This window comes from Aethalodelphis obliquidens, unplaced genomic scaffold (genome assembly GCF_003676395.1).
Source record: "Aethalodelphis obliquidens isolate GAN/ISIS:26980383/991018 unplaced genomic scaffold, ASM367639v1 scaffold84, whole genome shotgun sequence".
Lineage (NCBI taxonomy): Eukaryota > Metazoa > Chordata > Mammalia > Artiodactyla > Delphinidae > Aethalodelphis > Aethalodelphis obliquidens.
Window position 1 is genome coordinate 4,618,626 of NW_020838028.1, and position 12,018 is coordinate 4,630,643.

General features: G+C 36.8%; 1 protein-coding gene across 2 annotated transcripts in view; it reads left to right on the plus strand.

Moving 5' to 3' along the window:
- The window catches only part of GXYLT1 (glucoside xylosyltransferase 1), a 52,969-nt gene that overhangs the window by 4,154 nt on the left and 36,797 nt on the right, over window positions 1-12,018 (plus strand). Inside the window, exon 2 of one of the 2 annotated variants that reach the window (XM_027093555.1) lies at window positions 10,062-10,154. The exons of the other annotated variant lie outside the window; for it this stretch is intronic. Within the exon in view, the coding sequence (XP_026949356.1) occupies window positions 10,062-10,154 (93 nt within the window). The remainder of the gene's footprint in view (window positions 1-10,061; window positions 10,155-12,018) is intronic. 2 annotated transcript variants of the gene reach the window in all.

Here is a 12,018-nt window from a genome sequence, read left to right on the forward strand (position 1 = left end):
TTTTTTCAGTTTCTGACCTCTGGGAAAAATGTCCTCAGGCCCCAGTCCAGACCTGCTAAACCAGAGTCCCTGGGAGTGGGGCTTGGGAGTCTATATTTTAGATATGTGCTCCAGGTTGTTGTTATAAAGCCAGAGATTGAGAACCATTGATTTAACTGAGAATGATTTGACCACTATTTTTGCGCTATTGTTTTTTGGGGGAGAAATTTTTTGCCTCTTCCCTGCAGTTATTTTTGAAGAAGAGAGGAGTTAGGCAGTGAACAGTGAAGAAGGCTGAATTATTTACTAAACCCACCTTAATCTCTGCTTTGTTGATGCAGAGACATCTTAGATAAAAACCAGTATTTTGCACCTTGTATTTCAGTTCACTGAAGATCATACTTCACATAGCTGTAAAGTGCTTAGCACAAACCTGACTAGTAAATTAATTAATTAATGTTGTTCTGTGCTTTTGAACGGGAAAGTGGTTAGGTTAATGAGAAAATAATGTGTACTTTTGACATAGAAATCCTATTTTAAAACATTAAGATTATTATCTGTGTGTCATACCTGTTGGAAATACTTCCCCCCAACATGTTAACTTAAATTTTTTTCAGAGTGTATGCCACGTGAAGTTTAAAATTTTTATGTGTTCAGATTGGCAGTTTTTTCCTTATCATTTTTATTTTTGTCATGCATAGAAAAACTTTCTACCAGTGGGTTTTTTCCCCTTTTTTTTTTCATTTAAATCTTTAATTCATTTTTTTTTTTTCCGAGAGAGTTTAGGTTGTACAGTGTGATGCTAACTTATTTTTGAAATGGTTAGATAATTGTTCATTGCCATTTGCGTATAAGCAGTTCTTTTCACACTTCTTGAATATTCATGACACTAGATATTTATGAAAAAGAAGACCTGACTTAGATGTCTGAAGACAATTTTTAGTTGAAAATGAGTTGTGCAGGAACCGATCTTTAAATAATGGTGGTTAGAACCATGGGAATGGTCTCCTTTAACATGGCTGTAAGCATCTTTATTTCTCTTGCAGTCACAGTGCAGGTATCCGTGCCTTTAAGGTGCATCTTTGGTGAGGCATCTCATTCAGACTTCCACATTCTTATGCTGGATATGCCTAGACTTATCACTGACTCTCCACTATGCAGATGGTTTTCACTAAAGCCTCATGGCTATCAGGGACATTTAGAAATGAAAAAAAATCTTTTTCAGTTTGATTTAAAAGTATGAAAGACCTTCTGCTGTTGCATTTAAGTAAACTTTAAGTTTGAGGACTGTTACTGTGGAGAGTGTTACTGTTAAATGCTCTGTTTAATCCAGAGCATGATGTCTCAATTTTTTTTATTTTTTATTTTTTTATTTTTATTTTTTTGTGGTATGCAGGCCTCCCACCACTGTGGCCTCTCCCATTGCGGAGCACAGGCTCCGGACGCGCAGGCTCAGCAGCCATGGCTCACGGGCCCATCCGCTGCGCGGCATGTGGCATCCTCCCGGACCAGGACAGGAACCCGTGTCCCCTGCATTGGCAGGCGGACTCTCCGCCACTGTGCCACCAGGGAAGCCCTTTTTTTTTTTAATTTTTAAATTTTATTTTATTTACTTTTTTATACAGTAGGTTCTTATTAGTCATCAGTTTTATACACATGCGTGTATACATGTGAATCCCACTTGCCCAGTTCATCACACCACCATCCCCACCCCTTCGCAGCTTTCCCCCCTTGGTGTCCATACGTTTGTTCTCTACAACTGTGTCTCAACTTCTGTCCTGCAAACCGGTTCATCTGTACCATTTTTCTAGGTTCCACATACATGCGTTAATATATGATATTTGTTTTTCTCTTTCTGACTTACTTCACTCTATGTGACAGTCTCTAGATCAATCCACGTCTCAACAAATGACCCAATTTTGTTCCTTTTTATGGCTAAGTAATATTCCATTGTATATATGTACCACATCTTCTTTATCCATTCATCTGTCGATGGGCATTTAGGTTGCTTCCATGACCTGGCTATTGTAAATACTGCTGCAGTGAACATTGGGGTGCATGTGTCTTTTTGAATTATGGTTTTCTTTGGATACATGCCCAGTAGTGGGATTTCTGGATCATATGGTAATTCTATTTTTAGTTTTTTAAGGAACCTCCATACTGTTCTCTGTAGTGGCTGTATAAATTTACATTCCCACCAACAGAGCAAGAGGGTTCCCTTTTCCCCACACCAGCATTTATTGTTTGTAGATTTTTTTGGTGATGGCCATTCTGACCAGTGTGAGGTGATACCTCATTGTAGTTTTGATTTGCATTTCTCTAATGATTAGTGATGTTGAGCAGCTTTTCATGTGCTTCTTGGCCATCTGTATGTCTTCTTTGGAGAAATATCTATTTAGGTTTTCTGCCCATTTCTGGATTGGGTTGTTTGTTTCTTTAATATTGAGCTGCATGAGCAGTTTATATATTTTGGAGATTAATCCTTTGTCCGTTGATTCGTTTGCAGATATTTTCTCCCATCTGAGGGTTGTCTTTTCATCTTGTTTATGGTTTCCTTTGCTGTGCAAAAGCTTTGAAGTTTCATTAGTTTCCATTTGTTTATTTTTGTTTTTATTTCCATTACTCTAGGAGGTGGATCAAAAAAGATCTTGCTGTGATTTATGTCAAAGAGTGTTCTTCCTATGTTTTCCTCTGAGAGTTTTATAGTGTCCGGTCTTATATTTAGGTCTTTAATCCATTTTGAGTTTATTTTTGTGTTTGGTGTTAGGGAGTGTTCTAATTTCATTCTTTTACATGTAGCTGTCCTGTTTTCCCAGCACCACTTATTGAAGCGGCTGTCTTTTCTCCATTGTATATCCTTGCCTCCTTTGTCATAGATTATTTGACCATAGGTGTGTGGGTTTATCTCTGGGCTTTCTGTCTTGTTCCATTGATCTATGTTTCTGTTTTTGTGCCAGTACCATATTGTCTTGATTACTGTAGCTTTGTAGTATAGTCTGAAGTCAGGGAGTCTGATCCCTCCAGCTCCGTTTTTTCCCCTCAAGACTGCTTTGGCTATTCGGAGTCTTTTGTGTCTCCATACAAATTTTAAGATTATTTGCTCTAGTTCTGTAAAAAATGCCATTGGTAATTTGATAGGGATTGCACTGAATCTGTAGATTGCTTTGGGTAGTTTGGTCATTTTCACAATATTGATTCTTCCAATCCAAGAACATGATATATCTCTCCATCTGTTTGTATCATCTTTAATTTCTTTCATCAGTGTTTTATAGTTTTTTGCATACAGGTTTTTTGTCTCCCTAGGTAGGTTTATTCCTAGGTATTTTATTCTTTTTGTTGCAGTGGTAAATGGGAATGTTTCCTTAATTTCTCTTCCAGATTTTTCATCATTAGTGTATAGGAATGCAAGAGATTTCTGTGCATTAATTTTGTATTCTGCAACTTTACCAAATTCATTGATTAGCTCTAGTAGTTTTCTGTTGACACTTTTAGGATTCTCTATGTATAATATCATGTCATCTGCCAAGAGTGACAGTTTTACTTCTTCTTTTCCAATTTGTATTCCTTTTATTTCTTTTTCTTCTCTGATTGCCGTGGCTAGGACTTCCAAAACTATGTTGAATAATAGTGGTGAGAGTGGACATCCTTGTCTCGTTCCTGATCTTAGAGGAAATGCTTTCAGTTTTTCACCATTGAGAATGATGTTTGCTGTGGGTTTGTTGTATATGGCCTTTATTATGTTGAGGTAGATTCCCTTTCTGCCTGCTTTCTGGAGAGTTTTTATCATAAATGGGTGTTGAATTTTGTCAAAAGCTTTTTCTGCATCTATTGAGATGATCATATGGTTTTTATTCTTCAGTTTGCTAATATGGTGTATCACATTGATTGATTTGCGTGTATTGAAGAATCCTTGCATCCCCAGGATAAATCCCACTTGATCATGGTGTATGATCCTTTTAATATGTTGTTGGATTCTGTTTGCTAGTATTTTGTTGAGGATTTTTACATCTATATTCATCAGTGATATTGGTCTGTAATTTTCTTTTTTTGTAGTATCTTTGTCTGGTTTTGGTATCAGGGTGATGGTGGCTTCATAGAATGAGTTTGGGAGTGTTCCTTCCTCTGCAGTTTTTTGGAGGAGTTTGAGAAGGATGGGTGTTAGCTCTTCTCTAAACATTTGATAGAATTCACCTGTGAAGCCATCTGGTCCTGGACTTTTGTTTGTTGGAAGATTTTTAATCACAGTTTCAATTTCATTACTTGTGATTGGTCTATTCATATTTTCTATTTCTTCCTGGTTCAGTCTTGGAAGGTTATACCTAAGAATTTGTCCATTTCTTCCAGGTTGTCCATTTTATTGGCATAGATTTGCTTGTAGTAGTCTCTTAGGATGCTTTGTATTTCTGCAGTGTCTGTTGTAACTTCTCCTTTTTCATTTCTAATTTTATTGATTTGAGTCCTCTCCCTCTTAATGAGTCTGGCTAATGTTTTATCAGTTTTATCTTCTCAAAGAACCATTTTTAGTTTTATTGATCTTTGCTATTGTTTTCTTTGTTTCTATTTCATTTATTTCTGCTCTGATCTTTATGATTTCTTTCCTTCTACTAACTTTGGGTTTTGTTTGTGCTTCTTTCTCTAGTTCCTTTAGGTGTAAGTTTAGATTGTTTATATGAGACTTTTCTTGTTTCTTGAGGTAGGCTTGTATAGCTATAAACTTCCCTCCTAGAACTGCTTTTGCTGCATCCCATAGGTTTTGGATTGTCGTGTTTTCATTGTCATTTGTCTCTAGTATTTTTTTTTTTTTTTTTTTTTGTGCGGTACGTGGGCCTCTCACTGTTGTGGCCTCTCCCGTTGCGGAGCACAGGCTCCGGACGCGCAGGCTCAGCGGCCATGGCTCACAGGCCTAGCTGCTCCGCAGCATGTGGGATCTTCCTGGACTGGGGCACGAACCTGCGTCCCCTGCATCGGCAGGCGGACTCTCAACCACTGCGCCACCAGGGAAGCCCTCTAGTATTTTCTGATTTCCTCTTTGATTTCTTCAGTGATCTCTTGGTTATTTAGTAACGTATTGTTTAGCCTCCATGTGTTTGTGTTTTTTACGTTTTTTTCCCTGTAATTCATTTCTAATCTCATAGCATTGTAGTCAGAAAAGATGCTTGATATGATTCCAATTTCCTTAAATTTACTGAGGCTTGATTTGTGACCCAAGATGTGATCTGTCCTGGAGAATGGTCTGTGCACACTTGAGAAGAATATGTAATCTGCTGTTTTTGGATGGAATGTCCTGTAAATATCAATTAAATATATCTGGTCTATTGTGTCATTTAAAGCTTCTCTTTCCTTATTTACTTGCATTTTGAATGATCTGTGCATTGGTGTAAGTGAGGTGTTAAAGTCCCCCACTATTAATTGTGTTACTGTTGATTTCCTCTTATAGCTGTTAGCAGTTGCCTTATATATTGAGGTGCTCCTATGTTGGGTGCATATATATTTATAATTGTCATATCATTTTCTTGGATTGATTCCTTGATCATTATATAGTGTCCTTCCTTGTCTCTTGTAACATTCTTTATTGTAAAGTCTATTTTATCTGATATGAGAGTTGCTACTCCAGCTTTCTTTTGATTTCCCTTTGCATGGAATATCTTTTTCCATCCCCTCACTTTCAGTCTGTATGTGTCCCTAGGTCTGAAGTGGGTCTCTTGTAGACAGCAAATACATGGGTCTTGTTTTTGTATCCATTCAGCAAGCCTGTGTCTTTTGGTTGGACCATTAATCCATTCACATTTAATGTAATTATCGATATGTATGTTTCTATGGCCATTTTCTTAATTGTTTTGAGTTTGTTTTTGTAGGTCCTTTTCTTCTCTTGAGTTTCCCACTTAGAGAAGTTCTTTAGCATTTGTTGTAGAGCTGGTTTGGTGGTGCTGAATTCTGTTAGCTTTTGCTTGCCTGTAAAGCTTTTGATTTCTCCATCGAATCTGAATGAGATCCTTGCCAGGTAGAGTAATCGTGGTTGTAGTTTCTTCCCTTTCATCACTTTAAATATATCATGCCACTCCCTTCTGGCTTGTAGGGTTTCTGCTGAGAAATCGGCTGTTAACCTTATGGGAGTTCCCTTTTATGTTGTCATTTTTCCCTTGCTGGTTTCAGTAATTTTTCTTTGTCTGTAATTTTTGCCAGTTTGATTACTGTGTGTCTTGGCATGTTACTCTTTGGGTTTATCCTGTATGGGACTCACTGTGCTTCCTGGACTTGGGTGGCTATTTCCTTTCCCATGTTAGGGAAGTTTTTGACTATAATCTCTTCAGATATTTTCTTGGGTCCTTTCTCTCTCTCTCCTCTCCTTTTGGGACCCCTGTAATGCGAATGTTGTTGTGTTGTTGTCCCAGAGGTCTCTTAGGCTGTCTTTATTTCTTTTCATTCTTTTTTCTTTAGTCTGTTCTGCAGCAGTGAATTCCACCATTCTGTCTTCCAGGTCACTTATCCGTTCTTCTGCCTCAGTTATTCTGCTGTTGATTCCTTCTAGCGAAGTTTTCATTTCAGTTATTGTATTGTTCATCTCTGTTTGTTTGTTCTTTAATTCTTCTAGGTCTTTGTTAAACATTTCTTGCATCTTCTCAATCTTTGCCTCCATTCTTTTTCTGAGGTCCTGGATCATCTTCACTATCATTATTCTGAATTCTTTTTTTGGGAGGTTGCCTATCTCCACTTCATTTAGTTATTTTTCTGGGGTTTTATCTTGTTCCTTCATCTGGTACCTAGCCCTCTGCCTTTTCATCTTGTCTATCTTTCTGTGAATGTGGTTTTTGTTCCACAGGCTGCAGGATCATAGTTCTTCTTGATTCTGATGTCTCAATTCTTAAAACATTTTTCAAGTACTGAAATTTGGAGGAATTTAATTTGTGATTCATTTATTGTTTTAAACTTTTGAAATAAATAAAAGTTCACAGGAAGCTTCATAGATACCCCATTTATCCTTCACTCAGTTTTTCCCCAGTAGTAACATTTTACACGAGCTTAGTGTAATGCTACTGTATCTGGAATATATGTGTATCAACATAGTGGAATATTAGAACCCCAGAAATTGACATTGTACAACCCATAGACCATCTTCAGACATCACCAGTTTACCTGCACTCATGTGTATGTGCAGTTTTATGCTGTTGTATCACGTAAGTGAAATTCGTGTCATCACCCCCACAGTCAGGATACAGACTGTTGTATTACCACGGAGATCCCTGTGCTATCCCTTGATCAGTTTGCTTGTAGACAAGCCACCTAGAGCTAGAAATATTAAGCCGTATGAAACAGGGAGATGAGTCATGGTAAAGTTTTATTTCAGTTTGATCCACAGTGGAAAAACTTTGCATTTATGAACTTCACTGATTCTGGATGTCATTGTTTACTGAAGACATACCCATTTAGGTCAGCTACAGTTTTGCCCCATTAAAATTATTTAATAGAGTTACCTCTTTGAATTTTGTCTAATGTTCCATTTTCAATAGTCTTAAGGAATAAAAGCAAAAGCAACTAATAATCAGAACTTGGATAAGTACCTTTACTTTTCCAGTATTTTTAAACTTTTTTTTTTCTGGCCTGAAAATACCAGTACTGTCTGTCTCAGATTAGTTGCTTTTCCTCATTTATTGCTTGTAGTGATAGTTATTGGTACGTAATGAGTTCTCAGTATGAGTTTCTACTCTCTATCTTAATCTTTAAAACCAAGTTTTCAGAAGTGAAAGAATGTAAATTTGGGAGATAAGAAACTGTGAATAAATTATGCCCCCTTTTGCTAGCAGCAGCTCAGTGTTTTATGTTTGTTTTTTTTTTTTAATGGTAAGGAGGATGTATACTCACTAGTGCATATGTTTTATATTTCCATTAAAGAAAGACAGAAAGAGAACATTCTTTCTGTAAACTGTGTTTTCTGACATTGAGTTATGGTCAAGAAAGTTATCTAAAACTTCACATTTTTTTCCCTGTAATTTCATCTGCATTAATCAGTTTACATTGATTACATGATCCAGCCATTCCTCTCGTAGGGGTGTGTGTGCGCACGTGTGTGTGTATATGTATGTGTGTGTGTGTGTGTGTGTGTGTGTGTGTATATATATACTCAAGAGAATAGAAAACATACGTTCACGTTAAAATTTTACATGGATGTTCATAAAAGTATTATTTATAATAACCAAAAAGTATCAACAACCCAAATGTTCATTAACTCATGAATGGATAAAGAAAATGTGGTATATCCATCCATTCATAAAAGGGAATGTTATTTGGCCATAAAAAGGAATGAAATGTGCTGATAAATGCTACAGTGGGTGAACCTTGAAAATACACTAAGTGAAAAAAGTCTGACTCAAAAGGTCACATATTATATGATTCCATTTATCTATGGAGACAGAAAATAGATGCATGATTGCCTAGGGTTGGGAGCAATACAAGTTGAGGCAGAAAATGGTATTAATACACAATTTCAAGCAGTCATTTTTACAAAAAAATTTAATTAGTCATTTTCTTTGAGACTTCATTTTTAATTTTCATTTTCTACTGTTGGAAGATTTGACAGAAGGAGATGGAATAACCAACTTATTTCCTTCCTGGAACAAAGGGGCACTTTAGGTGTTGATTATAAATAAATTGTGGATTTGTTGAAAGAAAGCTTTGATGATGTCTGTATCTGAAAGATGGAGATACCTATTTGAACAGTTTTGTTGTGAGGCTTAAATGGTTGTGAGAACTCTTGAATCTGAAAAAAACTCTGTGTTAGTTGTTGCCACTTCCACTCAGCCTGTCTCTACAAATAAGTGCAAGACTTAAAAACTACATGACCACTCCTGGAAGGGGACCAACAAATTTCCTGATCAGGTTGTACATTTTACTGGTCTGCACACATTTTCTGACTTATCAACTAAGATATGTTAACTTTTTATGCTGTGCTTGAAAACGGTGTCCATTTCAAGAAAAAACAAATTATAGTGTCACTTTTTTCCATTGATTTAAAAATTCTGACGTAGTTCTTCATGCAGTAGTATACAGAATAACTTAGGCAGGATTTTAAAAGCAACCAGTGCCTGACCCTGTCCTCAGGGTTTCTGATTTAACAGGTCTGGTGTAGGGCTCTCTGGTGATTTCATTGTACATCCTGGATTGAGACCCCCTGTCTTAGCCTGTTGACATTTGTGAGAGGTGTGATCAGAGATGTTGCAAATATGAAATTTCATAGACCTTTCACTGTAAGAACAGTAACTTATAATTGAATTAATGGTGATGGGACATGAGGTGACCTGGTTTAGTGACTCACTCTGACTTCATACTTGCTTTAGTAAACCCAAGCCTCCACTGTACTGAATTTCCAGCTAGACTCTTGTTTTGAAAAGGAATAACAATGAAAAACATACTTCTTGTAATGTGAGCAGTTGTTGTTGTGTATTTGTGGGGTTTTTTAGCTCCAACCTGCAATCTAAGAAGAAAGTCCACATTTGATGCCCCATTTTAGCTTGTGAAATATAGTGAAACTGAGATGTGTAGGTAATGAAACTGAGCCGTGAATATCAACTTGGTCTCTTTATTTCCAACTTAAAACACGATACTTGGTGTTCTAAGCTTGGATTGAGGATTAATTTAAAAGCATTTAAAGATTCTCTCTTTCCTTTCTACCAGCATTTGTGGCTTAAATTTTGCTTCAGAATAAGCAAATGTTTTGTTTGGCAGAATGGATTTTATTCTAGGGGGGATATGTGCAGTTAATGAAGGAAGGAAAATTTTAGAAGTATTCCAATATTTTCTATGTCATCTTAGGAGGAGAGCTTAATATATTAAGAGCATTCATGACTAAAAAATGTTTCCAGTCTGTGGTATTTTTTGCCTAAAGGTTTTAAAGTTCTATTTAAAGTAGTGCTACCCTAAGTAAGGGAGAAATCAATTTCCAGAAATCTTCAAGTTACCATAGCAAGTTGGGTTTGCAGTTTTGTTGCTGTAAAATAGAACAGTAAGTTTTTATGTTATTGAGTAAATTCCTTGTTAGTTTTAAGCCAACATACTCACATAGGACTATTTCTGTCTTACTCTGTTAGGTGTAAAGATTTCTCTCTGTGTTACTGGAATCCCTATTGGATGCTGCCCTCTGATGTTTGTGGAATGAACTGCTTTTGGGAAGCGGCTTTTAGGTAGGCACTTAATATTTAATTGGTAGATCAGTGTAGGTAAGATTAGATAGTAGCTAATAAATTTTTGAGTGTAATAAAAATGTGGTCATATGGTCATAAAAATGTTTCTTTTCCTGTAATATTATTATACAAGTAAATAATTTGTTTTCTGATTGGGTTTTCTATTCTTTTTTCCCACTTTGAAGTAGTTATGACTAATTTTTTAATACATACTGTCTATAAAATGATCTAAAAAATTTTAAAGATGTTACTAAGATAAACCATTGTTCTTAGGACAATTTATGATCAAATTTTAGGTAACAGGTAATGAAGTGGTAACCAGATAATAAAGGTAGATTTCCACTGACATTTACAGACATATAGCATTTATCTAACTTAAAGCTGGTATACTGAAAAAACATTTTGTAGGCAGATGGAGACAACTGGGGAAGGATTATATTGGTTATGAGCAGAGGGATTGAATATTGGGGAATGGGAGGATAAAGATAAGTGTTTAATGAAGAAGCAAATGATATGACATTGTTTATTGGCCCTTTTTTAAAGTTTTTGACTAGTGCATCTTTGGTCACGTCTCTGGACAATGAAGGCATTGGATTGACTGACTCTCAGGTCCCTTCCTGCTCTAACCTTCAAGGAAGGAAACAAGTATTCGTAGGAATGGGATATCAGACTCTCTGAGATAGTAGCAGGGGAGAGTGAGGCTGTAGCCTAAAGTGCCCTTCTCAAGAATAAAATTTCTTTATGATTCATTTGAATTTTAATTCTACTCATTCCATTTGCCAGGCACAGTGCTAGGTGCTAAGAATCAGACTGAGTCTGGTTAACATGGCCCCCTCCTTCTGGAGCTTACATTCTGATGGGAGCTTCACACTAGTCAACCTGAGACTCTAGTAGAGGGTGACAGGTTATAGCCACAAAGATGGGAGAAGCAGGTGGGAGGCATCAGGGAAGGCGTTTTCAAGGGAGTGACTGCATGACGAACAGGAAATTAGCCAGGCTTAAGGACAAGAGGTGACATATTCCAGGTGGGAAGAACTGCATTCTTAATAAATATTAGTAGTGTGTATTTTTAAATTCTTGTATTCCCAGTACATTATACATCCCATGGACAACTGGGAATGAATCATTGAAATCACATATTTTAATTGTATCTCATTGCTATGGAAAAGATTGGATGATTGAAATTCTAATATGGGTCAGTCGAGTCAGATTATGTAAACTTTTAAAAGCTAACTTTTTCAAGATAATCTTACCATTCAGCTTGTTCATAATTTTGGAGAATAGGAGCTCCATATTTTTCATCCTTTAAAGAGTTTTCTAGTGAATAGAGTAATGACAAGCACCACTTAGCTATCTCCGACCTGACATAAATCTGCTCACTCTGGGAGCTGGGTAAGGTTGAAAGCCCCTGTATACTCCGATTTATACAACCCAGGCCCTTTCGTAAGTTACGGCATGAGTAATGATCTTCCTACCTCCTCTGCTGCGGAAGTAGCCCAGGGAAGTTGACCTAGTCTGAATCCTGGAGCCTCTGCTTAGTATTCCTTTTCTTTGAGTCTCTCCAACTCACTATTTTCCCAAAGCTCCCAAGTATTCCCTGGAAGGAATTACATGTGGATAGATACGTGACATTGTAAACCCTTGTGCTTTTTTACTCTCCTAAATTTGAGATTTTAAAAGTTATACTCTCTGCCTGTAATATTACATCCGTAGTATAAATCTGTAACCATTTTGTTACATGTATCATATCATTATGTAAAATCTCTTAAACTTAGTATGATCAGGCCACCCAAGATGGCTGTTCTCTTGCTCTCTGTACATCCCCTGCTCGACCAGTCCCTGCCTCACCTACACCCTACTCACA